Genomic DNA, 24,279 nt, shown 5'->3' with positions numbered 1-24,279 from the left:
TTCATTCTTTCTGGAGGCTGCTAATGGACGCAGCACAAGAATCAGAGTGGGGTTTTTTTTAAAGTGGGTTTTAATTTGTGTACGTTAGTAAAGACACAGAAAAAGCAGCATTACTGTTCACATTCAGAGACTGCGTTCTGTTTTTATCTTGTCAGCTGATTCTTTCCTGTTCAACACTCCTTTTTAGCTTTTATTCCTGTGCCCTTTTTAAAGGCTTTCAGTGGTTTCATAGTAGAGACTTTACTAAGTATTTGGATTATGTTCAGCACTGTGCAAAAGTCTTAACCTACGCCCTTCGATTTGTAAGAAGTCAGACCTTTCTTGGAATGTTCTGAAGTGGTCCAATAGTTCCCCATGCTTTCTAAGGGTCATTTAGACATTGGCTGCTTTTTTACTCATTATTAATCCGGTCCTTGTACTTGACCATTTTCAGAGGAATATTTTGGTTTGTTAAGCCTCTTTGCAGTGACCTGTCAATCACTCAAGCATTAAAAATTTACCCAACTCATGCAGCCTGTCTAAACTATTAGGCGAAAATTTCTGAGGAGAGTGGACAAGTGGAGGACAGTGGCAGGCCTAAAAAACTAGCAGATCTGAAGAATCCAGCACAGCCTGACAGAGGTCCTGTCAAATGTCTGCACCCAGGATTATTTCCAGTTCTACATTTTTATTCAGGGACTCTACCTGTGTGAATTTATGTGATTCATATTTCTAAAAAATGCACCTTGTTGCCGACCTTCTGTCTTTTTCTAGTCACATTTCTTCAGGAAATGATGCTGAGTGTTGCTGCCGTAATGTTTTGTGCTGTAAATGTTATAAATACAGACAAGCGGGTGGAAAATATCACTATGTCAACTAAGGTTAAAAACAGAACAGAGCTTTGCAGTCACGAGGGTGAAATGACATGGCTGCATTAAGAAATGCTGTTCACCCTGCTCTCCGCTCAACATGTTCTCTTGATCCACTTTAACTCTTCTTTTATTAAAGCTTTCCGCATCTCTGAAGTCAAATTTAATTAAAGATAATCCTGAAAGATGGAAATACAGCACGCCAAAACGAGGACAGCGTCAGTGCAACCCGAGTTACACTGCAACATTCACTCCACTCCAAAAGTAGCACTGCTGTATGATTAACTAATCTTAGCATATCTGCATGTTAGCAGTGATGATCTCTGTTCAGTCATGCTGACCTCCTGATGGAGCGTTCCTTTGAATCGTGGGATGCCATCTTCTCCTTTTCTTTCAGGGAGGATCCTTCAGTGTATCCTGTGCTAAAGGAGGTAAATAAAGGAAGCCCTGAGGCACCTGTCCTTAGTGTTCAGAGAATCAAACCAGCTCGTATTACGGCTTAAGCACAGATCAGTGTCTGTGCATGTTCATCCAAGTCTTCTTTCAGATGTTTCACTTTCCACCCAAGAGCAGTCTTCATGAGTAAAAGAGGCCATCTACGTCGACGTGGACCGACCATCAGAGAACCGTAATGGCCTATTACACCAACTATCAGCCACCTTGACACCCCTTGAGATTCAGATGCTCAGACTCAAATGAGGACAGGGTGGGTCAATGAGTCTCAGGACCTCCTCTGAGGTGACAGCCTGACTGGGGTTCAACATCTGGTAACCTTTTAGAACTGAAGAAGTCTTCGGGATAAGAGGTGACATGTCACAAACCTTCAATTTGCCTCCAACTGGTAGTTTCAGTGATTAAGAAACCCTGATGAAAACTCTGACAAACTATAACGTCACATTTACTCTAATTAGATGACTTTGTGTGCTTACATTCACAGCTGTGTGTCTGAGATGACCACATTGGATGGAGCGGTCTGAAGTCTGTGATTGGATCACAGAGATTACTTGCACATACACTGACCTCATTATGACCCCCAACCTGTCACGATGACTGCCATTCCCTGAGCCTGGTTCTACTGGAGGCATCCTCCTGTTAAAAGGGAGTTTCTCCTTCCCTCTATCACCAAGTGCTTGCGCTCAGGGGGTCGTCCGGTTGTTGGGGATTTCTCATTATTATTATTATATGTGCTAAGATATGCTAAGGGTCTTCATCTTACAATACAAAGCACTCAGAGGAGATGAGTGCTGTAATATGGCACTATTTAAATAAAACTGAATTGAACTGAACTGAAAACCTTGGTCTTGTTTAACATGAACATGAGTTAACAGGTCTGCTTTAAGTATGAAAATCTGCACTGAAACCAGAATATTTGTCTTTTTTGAGCTCAAAGTATTTAATCTTTATCACAAATTTTAACAAGGTTGTCCCCTCTTCCTCCTCGTTATACTGACCTTATATCCTCTGAATCTGAACTTTGATGTCTCCTCCTCCTTTGCCACCTCCTGCTCGCTGTGCTTCATCAGCTCAGTCCCGATCAAAAATGTCCGGTCCTGGAGAGACACACACACACACACACACACACAACTGAGAGAAATGATCACACAGATGATGTTGACGACAATATTTGGATGTTTATGAAGCAGTAAGTCAGCAGCTCTGACTGATCTCACCATGTAGCTGTCCAGGTTTCTTCCCTGGAAGCTGATGGGGATCTGGTAGCCCACAGGGATCAACGCCGGCTCCGGAGACTCAAACTGAGGACAATTGTCGGACTACATCACAGAAAGAGAAGCAGGAGCAGAAATATTAAGCTCAACAGCTAACAGCACAGTTCACACCTTCAAATACAATGTAAGTACTCATGGGGAAACAAAACACTTCAGGCAATGCTGTGAATTATCCATCCTCGAATCAAATCATCATAGCTCACTGTGAAACACTTCAGACACTTAACAACTCATCAATATAAACAGAGAAAACATTCAATTTCCTTGTTAATATTTGATGTTAATGATGAGCTTCGGCCACTCCATACTCTTTCGTCCCCATTACTAGGTAGACTTCATATGCAAGTTAGAGCAAATATCCTATCAGCTAATTATAGTGGTAAAACTGAGTACACCTGCTGGGATTTTCCCACACAACCACCTCTGGAGTTTACAGAGAATGATCCAAAAAAGAGAAATTATCCAGTGAGCGGCTTTTCCTCTTTAAGAGGAAAAGTCCATGTTGAGGAGAATGGCCAGACTGCCTCGTGCTGATAGGAAAGGCAAAAGTGCTCAACTGACCACTTGTTACAACCAAGGTATGCAGAAGAGCATCTCTGAATGCACAACACATTGAACCATGAAGATGATGGCCTGCAGCTGCAGAAGACCACACTGCTTTCCAATCTGTTAGCTAAGAACAAGAAACTGAGGCTACAGTTTGCACATGCTCACCAAAATTGTACAACAGAAGTCTGGGAAAACGTTGCCTGGTCTTATCGATCTCAATTCAGACAGCAGGGTAACACGAGCTGCTCCATCCTGGCTTCTATTAACTGTTCAGGCTGCAGGTGGTGTGATAGTATTTGCTTGGTACACTTTGGGCCCCTTTATTACCAACTAAGCATCATCTAAACACCACAACCTACCCTGTCTGTCCCTTCAGATGGACGGACATGTGCACGCCATCTACTAAAGGCTGCTTCTATGTACCATGTCACAAAACTCAGATCACCTCAAACTCTCTCTGAGGAGTGTTTCTAGCTCCTTGATGAATCTGTGCTTGAAGAATTAAAGCAGTTCTAAAAGGCAAAAGCTGCAGATTATTATTTTATTACCTGTTGGGGTTTGATTATGTAATCTCCATTCACATTATGGTCGTCGTCACTGCAGCTGTGAGTCTGAGCGTCCCACTGACAGCCCCACTTACTGGTCACACACGCTATACACCTGAAAACAACGAGAAGTGCGTGCCATCACACGTCTGCTTTAAGTATGTAAAGCGGACGTGTGATACACACATATATACATGCGTGTATATTTTTTCGGTATACACGCACGTATATATGAGGGAGGGGAGGTTACATTATCCATCTTACGGTGTATTTTGGTTCTTCCTGACGGTGGCAGCACAGTTGTAGAAGTCATACTTTCCTGACGTCACCTCGATTGAATTCACCACAATCCTCATGGGAACTGACACAAAGTCTACACACACACACACACACACACACACACACACACACACACACACACACACACACACACACACACACATTAAAATCAAGGTTTTGTTGGTGTTGTTTTTCCTATTAACTGTTAAAGGAGCAATTTACCGAAAGTCAAACAAAGTAAGTTTCCATGATGCAACCACTAACAGCCGGCTAACTTAGCTTAGCATCAAGACTGCAAAGCTAAAGGCGGGAGGAGGCAGGATATGACTAACTTTGGTCAACAGTAATAAAATTCCAGCGCCTATCAACTCTGAAACAAGGTGTTTATCAGTTTATATATCAGACGTTATTTTATTATACACATGTGAGAGTAGCATATGCTAATATTTATATCTTTATATTCTTCACATTTCAAGAGTGTGCAATAAAAAAATTACACTAGCAGTGTATTCACCAATTTGTTGTATTTTGATACAAAATGTAAAAACATTGGCTTTACTGTTAATATACTTTTTTCCTGTTAATTATTTCTCCATTTATTTCTGTTATACTACATTAATAAATGGCCTAATAACCTTAACCAGGTTACCACTAATACGTGGCACAAAATAAGGGTCAATGTGAGGAGGCAATGTCTTTTAAAAGGGCAAACTGCAACACCTACATTTAATATTTAAAGGTTTTTTAAAACACAGCTCACTTTCTTGCTCCTGGAGCACACAGCTGATAACAGTTACACAGTTACCCTCTTTTTAATATAAAAACAGACAGAACTTATTGTACACCTGAGTAAAAACACAATAGGATTTTATAATAGTTAGGTTGAGGTAGCTCCAGTCTCGCTGAGAGGAAGCCAAATACATTTACACTGCACCTTTCATCAACAAGGCAGTTCAAAGTCATTAAAATGCATGAGTATGAGATGTAAACAAACAGTAGGTAATAGAAAAGGAGATACACAGTGTGCTATTAGGATTTAAGACGAGCCAAATAAAAAAAAGAAGAAAAACAATAAGAAAAATACATCAAACCGGAGAATAAAGATAACAGTCCAGCTCAAAATATGAATGAATATTCCCAAATCTAATTAAATAACAGGAGGAGTTGGAGAGCATGTTCCATGTTTGTGGACCTGGATCATGATCCAGCTTTGGATAGATTGAGTAAATGATGCAATGACTCAAACTTAGCACTAATTAGCAGATATCAGTGTGTCTGTTCACTTTACACATGCCGCTTTCTAACCAAGGTAATACCATAGCTTTTCCACATTCTCAACGGGTTCTTTTAGGATATTAACATGATTGTGGATTCTAGTTTATGCTTATATGTGTTTTTATGATGTGTAATTGAGTGACAGTCCACTCCAATCCAATCCAATCCAAAGTCCATATACTGAAAACAAACTATCTGTGCATCCTTCATCTGTTCACATACCCTGCTGGTCAGGAGTGGCTGGGATTTCCACAGGGTCGGGCAGCGAACAAGTAACCTGCCCGCCATGTTTCACGGCTCCAGTAAAGAAAGAGCCAAAAACGCACTGCAAGTCATCAGACGGCCTCAGTGCGGGGAGAGCAGGTATGCTGATGTCCACCTGGAGACAGAGTGCACAAATTAAAGGAGTTATGAGGCACAATAAGGGAGAAAGAGAGAGGAGAGTTAGAGATGAACCCGAGAAGGAAAATGAAAGCAGAGAAGTAATTATATTTCACCTCACACCTCAACTGGCTACGGGGAGATAAAGAAACACGAGAGGTGTGAGCCACTGGTAGACAGAGAAAAGGGAGTGTGCTTTCTGTGTACGAGTATGAATTACAGAATAAGACGGGGTGTGACAGAGTAATTAAGATAGGAGCCACAGTATGCATGCACTGTGCAAAGGTTTGAGGCAGTTTCAGGCATCATCACGCAGAGGAGTTACCTGATGAATTCACTGTATTATTAACAGCAGCGCTTGCAGAAGTAACACTAAGTCTTATATCTTTTTAAGTTTCTCCTCTAGGAAATGGTGGCAATGCATTTTTATAAAGTTATACATGACATTGTAATATTGTTGTCATATTTTTATTACACCTGGACATTCACCTGTTTTATTAAAAAAAACAACAACAACAAACAAACAAACCCAGTCGTAATATTTATTTTTGTTAGTTTGGCTAATCGACATTGAACACATTGAGCAGAGAGATTAATATGATGGTATAGATAATCCGGTTCAGAGATGCACTACTGCTCAACAACTAAGAAAAACATGCACAACACAGCAACAGTTTGGTAACCCGGAGACCACCCGGGGCTGCCCCTCTGATCGGCAAAGCACCAGAGCCCTACAGCTCCTGCTGCGCGTGGTGAGCCCACAGGAGGGCAGCGTCTGCAGTCGCTGATTACTTCTGGATCTGCGTTCCTAATCCCACCTAAGGCTATGAGCTACGGGTAGCTACTGAAAGAGTAAGATGGTGGATGCAAGAGGCTGAAATGAGCTTCATCCAAAGGAAAGGAAGTCCAACCAGGGCAGAGCCAGGAAGGAGACTCTGGAGGGATGAAGTCTCTTTGCTTGCTTTAAAATTTCAGTATAGCCTCCACAAATGAAGTGGTGGAGGAGACCGCTGCTGCCCTTGCGACCAGGACCTGGTCAGGGCCATTAATTACACTTGGCTGGATACTCAACTCCATGGAAGAGTTCAACTCAGGATTCTTTAAGTGCCACACCTCTCTCTTATAGTGTCTCAAAGACTTAAAGACCTTGAACTGTAATTTCATACTTTGAAATCCAGGTTTTTCTATATTTGGTCATGAAATCCTCAGAAACTTATAACAGGGACTCATTCTGGATGACCTCCAGCATTAATATGGTCTGAGAGAGACTGACATTGATGAAGTCTCTTGGATTAGTGACTAAATGTTTTTCCCACAGAAATCGCTACGTCCAGATGAACAGAATCAACTTTTTGGGGATTTCCTTACCTGGATGATTGAGAATGCATCAAGACACATTCTAAGCTTGTGATTCCTTATTATCAGGTTGTTCTTAAAGCCTTCAGTGTATCCAAAACACTGCAGCAGGACTGCAAACAGGAAAAGAGAGAGCCTATTTCTCCCATATTAGCTTCTCTTCATTGTCTTCCTGTTAAGCCCAGAGTTGTATTTCAAATCGTTTTCCCTGCCAAACTGTAAAGAGCTGATCTTATCATATTATCCCAGCTAGACGGAGCACGTCACTCTCACTCTCATGTCAGTCTTCATAAACATCCATCTACTGCCAGTTTGTGTTCAGGTGACAAACTCGTGGCTTCAAACAGTGCTTTTCCACCTCTTTGGGATGCTGCTATAGCCTCAGGGCATCATGGACTTCACCCTTTCATTTATCCATGCTTTTATATACCACTAAAGGCACTTTCAGCTCTTCCTTCATTTACCAAAGTGTTGCCACACAGGATTTGATTTGGCACAGATTTTACACCAGATGCAGCCCTCCCATTTATCCAGGTTTGGTACCTGTTCTGAGAGAACACCAGCTTGTGACCCTTAAAAGTCCGGGTTTCAAAGAGGGAAACTTTCACCTGTAAGTCATGTGTGTGTTAACCATGTTACCATTTATATTCCATAATTACCCATTTACTACTCTCTGCTGTAGATTGGGCTCTGTATGCTTTTGTAGGCACCCTTGGCAGGTCTCTGGAGCTGCTTACTGGTCCCATACAGCTGTGAGGTGTTTGTTACATCCCAGTAACACCAGCAGAAACTTTGCCATTCAGCTGAATTTGTGTTTGTGCCCATCTGATTAGCCTAAGTCCATCTCAACAGACACCTAACCTCGAGATTCTGGTTGTGCTGGAAGTTTCTTCCTGTTAAAAGGGGGTTCTTCCTCCCCACTGTTGTCAAGTGCTTGCTCAAACGGATCGTTGGGTTTCTCTAATACTGTGCAGTCTTGTCCTTACTATGCACTCCCATCCTCTTAATTAAATATTTTTTCTAATTAATATTTCAATAATAATTTCATTCAGTACAGCGCAATTAGCTCAGCGGGTATGTGACTGCAACAATGTTTGGGTATATTTTTTGTCTTATTCTCTTCCACACTGAGAAAGAGAATAAGAGACCGTGACGTGTCTGACTCTCTGTGCATACACATGTGAGTTTTTGTGTGGGAGAGTTGCGGTGATAATTGCTATTCATTGGCACTGTTCAAACATCAGCTCCTCATTACTCTGTGCTGACCTCAACCGATTTAAATTTTGCTGCTGAAGTTTTAATTTCAAAGTTTTTGATCTTAGCGAAACTATCGGACCAGAGAAGCCCCTGGACGAAGTCACCTGGGGCGCTTTCTTCTTTTTAAGTATGTAAAACCTCGAGAAGAAAGTTTTTCCTTCTTTTAAAGCTAAAATCCAATTGTCTTATCAGGTTCAAATCACAAACTAGGGGCTGCAACGGAGGCGATGGCACCAAATTTCCCAATTAAGATGCAACAGATTTATCTGTCTGGTCTCAGAAGATTGTATGTTAAACCCCAGCAAACAGAGTCTTCTGATCAGAGGAATATGAGCTCAGCTCCTTTCCACCAGAAACTCACGTCACCTCAAAAGGATTCTGACATTCAAATTAAAATACTGAAGCAAAGAGCAACGTTTGACACCTTTTCAATTTGCAGATCAGAGTTTCTGATTGTATGTGCGACTTTACGAGATTACAGCAGCGCTATCTGAAGCACATAATTAATTAAAATCAGATACAGGCAGGGCTGCAGACGTGACCTGAACTTGACTGCAGACCTAACTCTCCAAAGACTTAATACTTAATGAAAAAAATTACAGACCTGAAAAACAGAAAAAGATAACAGCTTAGAGTAGAAACACATGTTTAGGAAGCTCAAACTGTTATTGCGCCATCATCTTCTTGCTCCATAATCACCTTTGCTGGTTTGATAATCCCAAAATTGACTATTTCTAAAAAGGCCTTAACTGTAATACTTAAAACCCCAACCTTCTTATAGCATCTAAGTCAGAAGGGGCATTTAAGTAAGCCTTAAGACACTTAGTCTAACCTCCTTCCTGTGATTTGTTTGCAGTATAAAGATGTCGCACATCCTTGATTGGAGTAAATGTTGCCAATGAACACAATCAGGGCAGCAATTACTTCCCCCCCAAAACATATTCAACAAAGGAAATCAGATGAATATAAACATAGTTTGAAGTGTGGCGCTTGTATTAATTAGGCGCTGAGAAGACTGGGTTTAACTTTTGTTTAACTCTTTTTGGGAGGGGTTACTTTTTAGCTACACAACTTCCTCAGTTAAATTGCTTGTGTCCTGTCTTTCTTGAGTTAGTTACTACAGGTTGAAGATTTGTTCTGTTTGTACCCCTGTTATAAAGAAAGTTTCAAGGACTTGTGAGAAAAGTACACCCTTACTGCTTTCACAGAAATTATGAGGATGAGCACCATCGGGTGCTGCGAATCTTTTGTAGGTTTTGTCGTTTCCTGAGCTCCCTCTCAGACTCTACAGGCTTCAGATGTTAAACATTACAGATCATTAGTTAAAATTATAAAAAGACTCAACAAGTATGGCTTGTTTGGAAGGCAAAAGTTTGGCCATAATGGACAGCACAATGCTGGGAGAAAACTAAACACAACATATTAGCACAAATGCCTCATACCAGCTGTCAGCACGATGATGCTGATGTTAAGAAAGCTGCGAATAACAAATGCCCACAAATCTTAATGAACTAAAGCAATGCTGAAAGGGGGAGCGGGCCAAAATTCCTCCGCTATGATGTGATAAACTCATAAAGTCACACAGAAAACCACTGCTTCAAGTTATTGCTGTTAAAGGTAGCTCTATTACGCTACCGCTACTCATGGATGGTCCTTAGCTTTTCACAGGACTGCAGAGCTCCATGATAAATAATACAAAAAAGATCAAACAGCTTAAAAAGAAAAAAACTTGGTACATTTAATGTTTGACTTTAAGACTTTTAACTCTCCCGCTGCCCTGAAGGACAACATCTGCTTTTATACTTTGGACTTATCTTGATTAACTTGTAACTTTGCCTCAAACAAACAAATAGACAAATCTAAAAAAGTTTCTGTATTTACGACTGCCACCTACTCGTATTTGCATAGCGTTTATCATAGCCTCACCTGATTGCATTATCACGCAGCCATAATGTTGTTTTGTCGTCTCATCACATCTGATGAGAACAGTGAGGACTATGGTGCCAAAATAAACAATCACCAATGTTATAATCTACATACAAAACATTTTTACCCTCACAGCAACTTCAGTCGTTTCATGTCATTCAAACTTGCGACTGCTGAAACTCTTGGAGCTGAATTTTAGTCCCTAAGAATGCATAATGAACTAGATTTTATGCAAGCCGTCTGCGTCTGCTGGATAACACCTGAGGTTTGGAGTAGAAATATCACGATGTGGGGACGACGTCGGTGGACAGCGTGGTGCTGCACGCGTTGAAGGACGACGCGTCTTTCTGGCAGATCAGCTCTTTGATCAATCCCTCATTAATTCAGAGAGTGAAGCCGTCATGTTAAGATGTATTGACGCAGCGCAGCATTCTCTGCTGGTGTTCGATTTTGAATTTTATAGCGTTACATAAATTAGCTGCTCAGTGTTACTTTAATGCTGTTGGCCAGGATCATTTTTGCCTCCTTGAAAGTACAAGATAAAGTTTTAAGGCGTCTGGTACATAATGACAACACCTACTCAAAGACAGAAACTTTTAAGTTTTAGGCGTTTTAAAAATGCCATGTAGGAGCTACGAGTTCGTACCATGTTATTAAAGGGTTTAGATGTTGGCGTCTCCTGTTTGAAACTAATTTTTATCTTTAAAATCTAAAACACGAGCAAAAGTATCAGTCTGAGAGTAAAAACCCTCCTATTTGTTTTTATACTGCTACTACTTCCATTTGAAGTTTGCTTTGAGGACACTTTCTGTGCCTGCAGTAAATCCATGTCTACCACTATGCTGTAGCGGGTACACACAGTAAAGTGTTTGTAAATGCACGTATATAGACATCCTTGCATACACCCTCTAACGATGCACTACTGAAACAATACATGCTTGCAGTGGCTAAGGACCAGACTGGAACTGTGTGTTTGTCTCTTCTAATAGCAGCTGATCCCCTGCAATTACAGCTGAGCATTACTTACAAAAGCCATTATTACCTAACTTTATGCATTAACAGGTTAAACAGCCACAACATTTTTACCACTGTGTGGAAGCCTGGTCAGTTCAGACTAACATTAACCGCTCAATGAGTTAAGAATTTATTCAACATAACACCATTAATGTTATAAGTTTTCTGTATTAGAGTATTCAGATAAATGTGACTTTCAAAGTCAATATTTTTTTGTTGACCTGCTGTTTACTGATAAAAAAAAAACAAAAAACAAAACAAAATGTGATACTGGTGCTATATTCCTATTATGTGGGAGGAAAACTAAAGATGGTATACTTTATGATTGCTGTTGAACACTTTAACCATACTGACAAAAGACTGTGAAATTGGGATCTGATGATAGAATCCATAAGACGACGATATGTATCCTCACTGATGGTAAGGACAATGCCAGCTAAGGCCTCAGTCCCCTTGGCTGCCTTTGGTTGCTAGGGAAAAATGTATATTCCCAATGGGTTGCCAAGTGGTTTTTGGAAGTCGCTGGCTGTTGCTAGGTGAAGTTGGTTGCAAAGAGGGTGCTGCACCAAAAACCCCTTTGTGCTTGACTGCTAGCAGACTAGACTGCTAGTGGCTAAAGCAATCACCTAGCCTCAGCAAGCAAAACCCAGCAATCTCTCGCCAACTGGTCGGGGGAGTATACGTTGTTCTGGAACCATCGATGTATTTACTTTATTAGTAAAACTAGTTCCAGACGTTTAATGTCAAATAAACTGCGACTGACTCACTATATCACATTTGTTTTTATGTGCTCAAAATCGGAATTTTAAAATTGAGGGTACAAATCAGCCATTCCTGCTATGTGAACCTTTTTGTAACCATAAACTTGAATATTTGCCATGAGCGAACATGAGGCTGGAAGATTAGCGGACAGAATTAATTGACAGCAAGTTACAACAAGAAAAAAAACAATCCACAGCTTATTACGGTAACATGGAAATGTTTTTAGGATGGTTAACCGCAACAAACCGTGTTGGCTGATCTTATCATAGATCAATCTGTGTCGCTGTTGGTGCTGCACCAACATGATTTTCCGAAACTAGACACCATCAGCAGTTTCTGGGTGTGATGCAACATTTCCAAGAAGCACATTTTTCACTTTCTGAGTTTCATCAGCCTGAAAACTACAGAGCTGTTTTCAAAGGAGCTGTCAGCACAAACAACGATGCAATATACATCTGGCTCGCATAGAGGAATTGTAAATTATAATGTTGCTGTGGATCAAAAAATGTCTTTATCTCTCTGTAGCTCCCCTGAGGGGCCCTGAAGATCCATGTACCAGAGGTTAGAAAGAAGTTTGAAATGCTGCTGACAGAACAGACAAAGAGCCCTCCACCTCTGCCAGAGTTTCAGCTTTGAGTGGTTTAAATTAAGCAGAGCTCAGCAAGAACTGATCTTAGCTCAGGGGGGTTCCAGCACACAGAGGAAAAGATTCACAGCAATATGCATGCTCTTGTATAGCTCCCTCATACCTGGTCTGTCTTCTTGCAGCTGAGGTTCGGCGGGTTGAAACCCTGGATCTGCACACACTTTCCATCTGGTGACCACAGCCAGGTGTTCAGCTCTGATGACCTACCGCAGTCCTGCTTCCTGGTGCACCTGTGAACCGAGCAGATGTTAAAGAAAGAACAAGTGAAAAAATGAATATGAGCTTGGCTTTATAAGGTGGTAATATTAAGCTGGTGTTTCCTGAGTCATACAGAGTTAGCTTTACATAAATGTGCACAAACAAACCGATGGAGGTGGCTAGCACTGACACAGCCTTTGTTCTTCAAACCTTAAGGCACCATAACTAGTATGCTTGTTTGTTTGTTTTCTACACTCGTTTTGGGGGGGGGGGGGTAGCTGGTCTACAAGCTGCTCATGTGCGACTCACTTTCCCTCCAGGACACACCAGCCACAGTACGGGTCCTTCAAACCGATGCAGGAGTGGCAGCTCGTCTCCTGCTGGCAGGCTTGGACTGGAACCTTGGTGATCTGCACACATGTGACAGGCTTTTATTGTGAAAGTTCCGTTCTATTAAACAACATACAGGAGATGAGGGAAGAGGAGAAATCTGATAAAAACTAAACAAAACAAAAACACAACTATCAACCAGGGAAAAATATTTTCAAATGATGGTAAAAATAAATCTGATATTAGCTCAGCTTGGAGTGTACACACTATGATTATCACTTAGCAGTTAATGAGCATCATTTCATAAACCCCATTTCAGTTACTTCTACAGCACTGATTGCCTCGTGTTTTTGTGAGCTAACTTGTGCTCTTATTTAAAACCTGTGAGATGGGGCGTCTTTATAAAAGTTTAAAACATACGCGCCAATTTAACACTGGCAACGGGGGGGAGCAAGAGCCCGAGAAATGCTCCGTGCTCTTCTGGTGAGAAATACGTTTGGGTCCCCTTTTAGCAGTTATGTGTTTACATTTTGGGAAACTTAGATCTATTAATGAGGTCAGCATATATGCAAGCACTCCATGTGAGCCAAATTTTCAAGCTTCAGACTGTAAACAGTCTGATTCAGATACTTTCTGTCTATTCTCGGCTCTTGTTGTTATTATTGAGAGTGGATATTCCTAATATGGTCTTATAATGCACTTAAATCTGACTTTGAGCACTCACCTATAGCTCATAACTTCTGCTCACAAGAGGCAGCCAATCAGAAAGACTATGGCTTTGAGGTCGAGGAGCTAAAATGGCCCATTTGAGAAAAAAGCATGAACTATGGGGGCACAGCTAGGTTCAGCATAAGATTAACAAAGCTTTATCTGGAATAAATAAAGTGAATAAAGAATTTGAAATGAGAACAATCACTCCACTTTATGATATCTGATACTGAATAAATCTTCAAATTAAGACCAGTCCAGTTAATGGATCTGGTGAGATTGAGGCAAATGAAAAAGGATGATGAGGAGGAAGAGCAATAGTAATAAAAGAGTCCACAAAGAAAGACCAGCACGAGGATTTGAACCCAGAAACGTCTTGCCATGAGGTGACGGTGCTAACCAGTCCACAAATGTTCCACCCATTTTTAGAGGCAGGACTCGGGATTTAATAACATATCATAAAACATTACAAAACTGAATTATGAAATTAATACATTTACATATTATTAGAACAGATTAATACTGTAACAATGTAACAGCTTAAAGTTAAATTCAATACCACCAGCAGCAAAATTAAAGTACCGTGAAGTATCCTTTTACAGTGATTTACAAGCAGGTTTATGGCATTTATTTGTGACATTTGAGAAAATGATATCCTCCCGAAGTCTATATCACTCCAGATACCTTCAATATTTGTTTAACGTCTGTAATTTCATGTCTGGCTCACTCATGACTCTCAGCAGGAGTGTAAAGTTCTTCTCTGGCTTTGTCCCACTGGATGTCCATGAGTATTACACACGTCCTTTCATTTTCTGATGGCTAAATGTCATCAGGCTCGATCAATTAAATTACTGAAGAGCACAGTCAATATTTAATTCCCCACCGATCGCTGTAATGCTAATGGAGTCACAATGGGACGTGAGCTTGAAAAGCAGGCACAGGTCCTACACCAGAGTCCAGAGGACACCTGATGATCAGCCTTTATGATTGTTTCTGTTTAGTAAATTAGGATGTAGGTCTTCTGACTGATTGAATTTTTACTCTTACAGCTTCACTTTCAGGGATTGGTTTAATGGCTTACACTCAAGTGATTCATGTGACTGATGTTTTACGGTTCTAACAGATCTGGATCATTTGACATGGAGCATAAATAATCTTTTACGCAGACCGCCTATTAGTATTTTCGATTTTCCTTTACTGAGCAGTATTTTCTTGTAATTGAAAAGCTTGCATTGACGGTATTTCAGTGGAGAACTTTTTCCAACCAGCAGTGGAAATAATTTTCCTCTCTGACATGAAGAGGGCGGCCTAATAAATTTAAATGAGCAGATGGAACAAGCTCGGGTATCGTCACTTGACTTGATCAAAGTAAATTGCCCCCCTGAAGTGCTTTCTAATTAATTCATTTCTAAATCAATAACATCTTTTTCACTTCGCGGAGAGTGATGGCGACCGAAAGATGAAAGGACAACGGAAAGAAAGACAGATGAAGAGAAAAAGCCGAGTGGAAAACAAAGGGAGCCGTGGAGAAAGGGAATGAGTGAATAAATCAATGGCTGACTTCTGTGTGGTAATGTAGACGGATGTATTGGTGTTATTCGAACGGATGAATAAATGATCAAATGAGACAGACAGAATAAATGAAAGACTCATTAAGTCTCCGGCCTGATGGATGAAATGGAAAAAAGCAGGAGTAAGCACACGACAGAGTCCCTGACCTTCGGTTTGAGGTGACACAGAGGCGTTGGATGAATGGAAGGAGAGAGAAATGGATTTAGTAAAAATGAATAATCAATCAGCCCCACGTCGGAGTGAGCGAGTCTGACCTTTTTCTCGGTGGTGATGTACAGGTGTTCGAGGCTCGAATCGAACAGCAGGTTCTTGTTGACCTTGTCTCCAGAGACTTTGCCAGCAGCTCGCCCGTACACCTCAGGATGGGCTGACAAATGCACCTTCAGCACCTGCAGAAACACAGAAAGTGCATTAACACATCCAAAACCCACACCCAATCCACTTTTTCAAAATAATATCACAGAGTGTCGTCTCAAGCCTCAAGCGAGGGAAGATGGATTGCCCTGTGAGTCTACAGTGATGAAGAGGGACCTGAGCATGAAGGTAAAACTGTTGACTGAAAGGTCGAGCTATGGCTGCCAACTCTGGGCTGTGACTGGATGAACAGGATCGAGGATACAAGCAGTCGAAGCAGCTTCCTCTGGAGGGTATCTGGGCTCACCCTTACAGATATAATGAGGGACTCATTATGTCTGTGAGAGGTTCAGGTGGTGTTTAGAGCAGAGCTGCTCAACCTCTGCATTGAAAGGAGTCAGTTAAGATGGTTCTGGCATCTGATAAGGATGCCTCCTTCATCCCTTCCAGATGAAGTGTTTCAGGAATATCCAATTGGGAGGAAACCTTGGGGCAGATCCAGGACCCTCCAGAGAAATTAGATCTCTCGGCCAGCTTGGGAACACCTCTGTGTCATCCCTGAAGAACTGGCCTCTCTGCTTAGACCGCTGCCCCCTGACCCGGATCAGGATAAGCAGCAGAGAAAAAGATGTTGGATCCATTTAACTTGCTACTCTCTATCCAGCTATCCACCAGCATGAAGGTAAAACTGTTGATTTAATGGCCTACCTATATTCCTACCCTTACCTATTGCCATGAGCTATGGGTGGTGATCAAAAGCGTAACCAAGCAGTCAAAATGAGCTTAGCCCAAATGGTGTCTGGCCTAAGTCTTAGAGGCAGGGGGAAGCACTCTTGGGATTTGGTATGAGACTCAAAGCACAGAAAGTACATCTGCTGCTCCCCAACACTGTAAGGTGCCAGATGAGAATGCCTTAAGGGTGGGGTGCTTTGTGCACGTCTAACTGAGAGCCTGGGGAGGACCAAGGGCATTCTGGGGAGAAGCAGTCTCTTAACTGTGCAAAAGTTCTGGGCATCGCTGCTAGGACTGTTTTCCTAATAACCCAGAAAAGTGGCAAAAATGGATGAGTTGATGGCAACTTTAACATAATAATGTCAGAGTTACAGTCAGACATAATTTTCCAGCATTCAGGGAATAAAAACAGAAAATGGCGTTCCTGTCTTTAAAAACCTCACTGAAAATATAGCACTCACTGGTTTTATGTACCTGAACCAAAGAAAGAAAAGACAACCTAAAAAAGAATAAATAAAGGCGAGGAGGGAACGAATAATCTAGAAGTGACAGGATAGTGAAAAACATTTGTTACCTCTCCAGTGGCGGTGCCCACAAACGCCACAGCGTGTCCCATTTCCTCTGCCACAGCGACGGCGGTCAAGTGAGCCTTATGGGTCAACGAGGGCTCGGCTGTTAGGGCGAACTCAGCCTTACTAGCCAGTGGGGAGGGCAGGAACTCTGCTCCACACTTGTACCTGTGAGCCATGTCATTCTAATGGAGTGGAAATATATTACTTTATAACCTTTCATCTACTGCTGTAGCCATGCTTTATTTTTGACACAGACCGATGTTCTCACCTGATTGTTGCTGAGGCACAGCTCGTCAGATTTGGAGGAATAAGGTGAATAAACAGCAGGTTTATGGTCAATGATGCCGCTGTTGCTGTAACAGGCTCCTATTATCTGTACCAGCTTATCATTAATTGCCTTCAGAGGGTACATGCCTACAAACAGGAGCAAACACATCATGTCGACAATAACCTCATTATTAATATTCACAAGTTGTGATAGACGAGGACACTTACGGTTTCTTTTCTCAGACCAAAATAATTGATTTTTAATCCCACTTCAAAAAGCAGTCATTTATCCCAGTGCCCAGTATCAAACTGGATTCTGGGATAGGCTAATGCTAGCAAAGGAGATTCTTCCATCTATCTGAACTGCTGCTTTAACAGTCATTAAATACACTTTGGCAAAATGCTGCTGTATTTAACATTTTTACGCACACCGGAAGATTAATATCAGATGTGATTAATGGCTACACAAGTCTTGGTCATGGAATTCTTTTGCTAGCTAAACTTTAATCTTAACCTGTTGGCTGCACAAATACTGGAAACCACATCACACGTCTGTGATGTCAAAGAAAACCCACAGTTTTCATGCTTGACAAAGAAAAGAAATTCACAATAACAATAGCATTTGCTGGTTTTTCCCTTAAACAGGCATCGATTTTTTACAGTGTTTAACCAAAAACAGTATGTAGCTGTACAAAACTTCCTGTTTTTAACACAGGAGTTTGTTAAACTATACTTGCATAGTATAGGTTGTTTTAGTGGTAACACATTTGTCCTTTGCTGTCCTACATTACTGTCCAAAAGTCCTGAGCCACCCCCATTTCTTTCTAAAATAAAAAAAATGGAAACAGGTGCAGTGATTTATTGAAACATGCAAACCTACAAGTAAAGCATATATGGCAAAACATTTATACAATACTAAGGAGTTGAAAGTCACTGTTTGTTTAATTTTTATATATTTATTCATCAGCACAGCCTGAACTTTTAGGAAAACTTTCTTGAAATTTAAAAATGAAGCTCATGCCAGTGAGATGCCTTCAAGATGGAAGACATGCAGCTCCAATCCATACCAGGGCCTCTTTGTCTCCATGTGAACCAGCTTGTTGGTGGGAAACTACTACTTTATGTCTGTCAAACTGTTACATCTTTAGGATTTTTTCCAACTTAAAACCTTTTCTTTGCAGAGTTGTCTGTTGTGCGTAGACACAACACTAGTTTATCCTTTGAATTTGGTATCTCTTTTATGCATGAATGACTCATAGGTCGGCGTTTAGTGGCTTAAACACGAAACATTCCTCTGGTTCAATCGAGTAAAAGCCATCGGTTATATTCCAGAATCAAATTTGCCCAGCTGTTATTGTCAGAGTACTTTAAAAGCTTACAGTTGAGGTTTCATGCCAAGAATGTAGTTTGATCTTTAAACATTTTAGCTGATAAAGATCATCTGATATAGTAAATAAAAATCCAGAGCTATGCTTGTATTGTTCAGGTGCTGTCTCACTTTGCAAAGATCTGCTGGAAAGAATCTTTATAAAGTTTAGTTCCAAGCTGACACTCACACATGGCTGAAGTGGACGGGTCTTCATCAGAAGTAAAGGTGACAAAGAGCACCTTGTCAGAGGCTGAAACTGTTCCGTACTGGCTAGAGCTGGTCATACTCTGAGCCAAAGCTTTCCCCGGAGTTGCTACATAAGCAGCCTGGAAGAAGAGGAAAAGATAAAAATGCTGAATGTTTGGTGCTTTGTCTAAAAATATGTGTTTATCTGCGATACAGAGAAAGTGAACGCTGCATAAATGGAATCTACTTCCAGTGCAAGAGCATGTTAAATGTTTTTTTTTTAATTTTTAGAGGTCAGGACCGAGACACTCCTGAGAAGGATTCAATTCAAAGCAAACTCATCCAAACATAAAATGCGTTTTTCTGAGTCACTGCTGAGAGTTATACTTAATTGCTGGCAGCTTATTTCTGTGTCTGCAAAGTGCACAATCATTACCTGAACTTTGTTGTACTTGTTGGTAGCGCTACAGTTCAGCTGTAGCTCAGTGTAGGAGTAATAAAAGTGATCGTTCTCGCACATCCTGGAGATGAAGGTGAAGTTCTTGGTGTCCTGCACCCCGAGCGTACGGGAGAACAGGAAGTACACAAAGCCGCGGTCTTTGAAGGCAAAGCGGAAGTCGTGCAGGTACAACAGGACGAAGGGATTCGCCTGGACCGCAGAGGCCTCAATGATGCTGTCAAAAACCACCCAATCGCGATGGTCCTGGAGGATTCGCGTGGAGATCAGCTTGGTGCTGTCGTGGCTGCCGTACCCTTTGGCAACCTGAGATAAAAGAGGTGACAGATTCATTTAGGGTTTCGTTGCATAGGTCTTGAGACCAGTTGGCAACTGCCTGGCAACCACTGGTAGCTAAGTAAAAATGAGTTATCCCAACCAGTTGCTTGAGGTGACACTGATACAGTATCTAAAGCCCCATTCATGCAGGCTTAGAGACCAGTCTCCACCAAAAACCAACAGTCTTGACCTTTCAGTCGAGAGGTTGCTGAAGGTTGCTAGCAAGAAAATTGGTCATAAACAGGGTCCTGTTCGAAAACTGTTGTTATTACTTTGGTTCCAAACACCTGGAAGTTGGCATGGAAGACTGGACTGCAAACCTCACCAGCTACTCGCCAAGCAGTAGTAAAACAGTGAAACATTCAATGCACACCAGAATCCCCTGTGAAGTAAAAGTTAACCGTTATGAACTGTGTTAGTGTTGCTGTAAGACAACTTTTACCTTGACACGCTGTCCCTTTCTGGTTTGCATTTTAAGCTTCACTACAGCTCAGAGAGTAAATGGCGAGTGTTTGCATACATGGTGGCATCTTCCATGCAAATCACACGCAACCACAGCAATCTGCTAACCACCAAAGCAATCCTAAGTATAACTCTTTATGACCAATTTTACCCAGTGGCAGGCAGCAACCTTTGGAAAACACATTTTTCCCTAGCAGCTGGAGGTTGTCAACCGGTCTCTAGGCCAGTATGAAAACATCTCACTTCACTACTTTGCTGAATTTAAGAAATTCCAACATGGCAGCCCCCACCACTCATTTTTAAAATTAGTTTTTCTTAATGTATCCAGATTTATGCCTGGAACATATAATGAACCATCCATTTACAGAACAGATGGTGAAGAGCCTGAAATATCTTAAGAAAAATAAGCCCAGTTTCAAAAAACATGTATTTTCTTCACATTCCACAAAAAAATGCTACATTCATAAATCAAAGAAAGGCATCGGCGTGGCTCCTCGCTTTAACCATCTTCATGCTGGTGTGACATGGCCCATAAATTCATGCAGTGAAGGAAATAAAAGGCGCAGGAAACATTAAGCGGTTGATTTATTTGCATTTTTACTTACAGTTTGCTCTTTGTGACTCTGAGAACCCGCACTTAACAGTAGATTTACCTTAACAATGGATCAAGCAGCTGGCTCGTGAGGAGGATGGAGCAACAAGAAGCCAAAGAAAGTGAATACCAGACCTATATTCATCAAGTGGAGAGTATTTGAATGCACTTCTTTGTTTGTGTCCACTGGATGTGCACATCAACCACACATTCATCTTTATAGGATGAAAATATATTGCTAAATGCATTTAAAGTGCATCCTTCTGCTGAGAAATACAACCCATTCTCCTCTCACTCCAGCAAACAGAGCCATCGAGAGGGGAAAAATATATTTGATTTGATTAGAAGAACCATTAAAAGCGTCTATATGCATGTTTGGAATAGAGGGGAAAACTCAGTGGAAGACATAACATCATAAACCATCTTTTAAAGGCCAATTCTCCGACGCTGTATAAATAAAATGAAAAACACTTAAAGATAACTGACAAGAGAGCTCATTTCCCATATGGCTGCCAATTAAATTTCTCTACAAATTGCAGTTTTATTGTGTTTGCTCACACAGTATCACAGATGGTGAAGATCATCTGAATTATTATTTTTTATTTACTGCAGGAAATAATTTGAACTTTCCATTTGTGTGCGCGAATGTGTGTTTTTCCGTCCTCACCAGAAACACTGTCAAGTTGTCTTTCTCCTCTGTGAAATACGACATCACTCCCACCACAGAGACGCCCTCCTCGGCGCTCGCCACGTATGACTTCTCCCCTTTGTTGTCGCTGAAGTACAGCTGGTGGTCCACCTTGCTCAGGTTGCGCAGCGAGCAGATGCCTCTGAAGAGGCTGCCGCACACCACCAGCACGTCTTTGGTCCCGTGCACCAGCAGCAGCTTGTTGTGGTTGTTGGTTTCCACGGCCTCCTCGCAGGCGTCGTTGACAGGCGGCGTGCACTGCCGGTTGTCCTTCTTCGGGCCCGTTTTGGCTTGGAACTCGAGGTTAAGGTCAGAGTTCAGCTGGTATATTGCGTTAACGGCGCCGACGTACAGACGGCCCGTGTGGGGATCAGCCACCACGTTGTTTATCAAAGTTTCGGATGAGAACACTGCGTTCTCACCGTGGGAGGGCCTGTAGCAAAGAGCTGCCACGAAGACTAGGGCAAAACACCACCCCCACCACCGCTCCATCGTGTCTGGGACAAAAACAGGAGACAAAACATTTATTTCAAATGGTCATTTTTCCTGATTTTTTTTTAGCTTAAATTCATAAAGGAAATATTGGCAGCCAAGTTTTAAAGGGTCCAACAACAATTTATATATTTTTATACTTAAATCACAACACTCTGATCAACAAACACCTCATAGATGATTCTTTTGACCTGGCTTTTAACGCTCTCACTAAAATGTCACAGGTAAGCCAAAAGCGCTGGACAAAGAGGCAGGGTTAAAAGTCCAAAATAAAATCTTTAATCAATGCTGGGGTCAAACACAGAAAGGTGAAGGCAAGAAGCAGGCAAATGGTAAAATCCAAAAAACACTCGAAAATGTGTGGAGGACACAATGAAATGCCTGGAAGGACTGATGAGTGATAACAAGACAGCCTGGCAGCAAACAAAGAGAAACCTTTTCACACTTCTGCCCTCAGGTAAGCACTACACAAGTCTGAAATCAAGCACAAAAAACCCTCACAAATAGCTTCTACCCACAAGCCGTCAGACTCCTGAATAGGGCAATTAGCACTGCCCCCCACTCACTCCATCACTCCTCCTGACTGCTGCTTCTCCATCTCCATTATTATCAATTGCATGCAATATTTACACCAGGCAAAAGCAGCTTTTTTTTTTAACCCAGATTTTACCTGCACACTGATTTTTCATTATAGTTTCATGTTTTTACATGGAGAGCCAAGTTATAATCACGGCTTAAACTAGCGTGCATGTCTTTGGACTGTGGTGATGGTCGCGGTGCCCAGGGAGCTCATGCGTGCACAGGGGTGGGGGAAACATGCAGGCTCTACATGGCCGATGGATTCAAACACAGGACCTTGACCTCAGTGTTAGGACTGGAACTGAATTGAGCCGATAGTCAGCCGACTGATAACCAGTGAATTGGCAATTTTCCATTTATTTATGGAATATCTTTGGACATGGATGTTTATCTGAACAAAAATATATCAAGATTTTTCATTATTGTGATATCGTGGCTCAAGAGTTGGGAGTTTGCCTTGTAATCGGAAGGTTGCTGGTTCGAGCCCTGGCTTGGACAGTCTCGGTCGTTGTGTCCTTGGGCAAGACACTTCACCCGTTGCCTACTGGTGGTGGTCAGAGGGCCCGGTGGCGCCAGTGTCCAGCAGCCTCGCCTCTGTCAGTGCGCCCCAGGGTGGCTGTGGCTACAATGTAGCTTGCCATCACCAGTGTGTGAATGGGTGGATGACTGGATGTGTAAAGTGCTTTGGGGTCCTTAGGGACTAGTAAAGCGCTATATAAATACAGGCCATTTACCATTTATATTAAATATTATTTAAGACCGCTTCATAAAAGCCCTGTTCAACTGTCTTTCTCCAACAAACATTGCTGACAATGAACCCAGTGAACTTGAAACCGTGGAAACACTGGGAATAGTGCTTGTCCTCTAAACAAAGCAGAGTCTTTAACGGCACTCTGACATTGCAGAGCAGCACCAACAGCAGCACAAACTCAAGGAGAAAAGAATGAACGCTGAGAGCAAAGAGAGACGCAAAGAAATAATGAGGAGCTTCTCATTAAACCCAGAACATCCTTTACTGGAGGAAGAGGAGAGGGGTGGGGGAGCTGGGGGAGGAGGAGGAGGAGATGGTGGAGGTAACGAACTCAAAGTGAGAGTTGCTGAGCCAGATTAGATTAGCAAAGACAAAAGAAGTGTGTGTGTGTGTGTGTGTGTGTGTGTGTGTGTGAGAAAGAGAGACTGAGTGTAGCAATTAGTTGTCTGACACACTGAGATTCTCCTTCCATTAGTCTAGATGGGTGTGTTTAATTATAGCTGTGGCCTGTGGCTGTAAAACAAGGCTCTAGTTTTCAGCAACACCACACTCACTGTAATGTCTTTCTGCTCTAACCCTGTGCAGATGTCCAGAGGTGCAACTTCAGGTTCTCCACAACTGCTTCACATCAGCTGAAATCATTTTCATCACTTTCTTCCTTCTGAATGTTAGCGGGCACCTTACGAAAATCTTTCTAATTAACGAGGCCTCGTCTCTGCCTCCCCGCTCACATAAATCAAAACGCTTAGTGTCGCATCATGGTTATTTATTTTTTGCTTTCATTATCTGGTATTTTACTGGCCAACTGCTGCTTTTACAGCAGGAATCAGATAGTTCTGATTGGTGTTCAATTGACTGGTGCATCCCCTGTGTTTCTGCTCCCTGCTAATTGAATTCACTTCAGGTCGGTTCACTGCAAAGGGACTTATTAGCGTGAAAAGACTTATCTCGCTACCCACCTGCTCTCCCAAATTACCCGTCCTCAGATATCAAGAGTCAGGTAGTCTAATGGCTGCAGTGCAGAGTTTAGAGAAGTGCTAGAGAGGAGAAAACGCTGGGAACACACACACACACACACACACACACA

General features: G+C 41.8%; 1 protein-coding gene across 3 annotated transcripts in view; it reads right to left on the bottom strand.

Moving 5' to 3' along the window:
- Positions 1–24,279, bottom strand: part of plxnb2a.1 (plexin b2a, tandem duplicate 1) — a 230,569-nt gene that overhangs the window by 50,859 nt on the left and 155,431 nt on the right. For all 3 annotated transcript variants that reach the window (XM_085252985.1, XM_085252986.1, XM_085252987.1), the window contains 13 exons: positions 21,350–21,867; positions 19,290–19,616; positions 18,855–18,993; positions 17,300–17,445; positions 17,034–17,213; positions 15,628–15,762; positions 13,073–13,173; positions 12,669–12,795; positions 5,446–5,602; positions 3,934–4,042; positions 3,673–3,784; positions 2,519–2,620; positions 2,300–2,398 (listed from right to left, as the gene is read on the bottom strand). In XM_085252985.1, coding sequence (XP_085109111.1) covers positions 2,300–2,398; positions 2,519–2,620; positions 3,673–3,784; positions 3,934–4,042; positions 5,446–5,602; positions 12,669–12,795; positions 13,073–13,173; positions 15,628–15,762; positions 17,034–17,213; positions 17,300–17,445; positions 18,855–18,993; positions 19,290–19,616; positions 21,350–21,862 — 2,247 coding nt within the window. In that variant the 5' untranslated portion in view covers positions 21,863–21,867. The remainder of the gene's footprint in view (positions 1–2,299; positions 2,399–2,518; positions 2,621–3,672; positions 3,785–3,933; positions 4,043–5,445; positions 5,603–12,668; positions 12,796–13,072; positions 13,174–15,627; positions 15,763–17,033; positions 17,214–17,299; positions 17,446–18,854; positions 18,994–19,289; positions 19,617–21,349; positions 21,868–24,279) is intronic.

This window comes from Mchenga conophoros, linkage group LG17 (genome assembly GCF_057382185.1).
Source record: "Mchenga conophoros isolate Kocher_MC1m ecotype Shallow Benthic linkage group LG17, M_conophoros_male_GT1.1, whole genome shotgun sequence".
Taxonomy (NCBI): domain Eukaryota; kingdom Metazoa; phylum Chordata; class Actinopteri; order Cichliformes; family Cichlidae; genus Mchenga; species Mchenga conophoros.
Note: the sequence above shows the minus strand (reverse complement) of the source record. Positions and strands in the feature narration are given on the sequence as shown.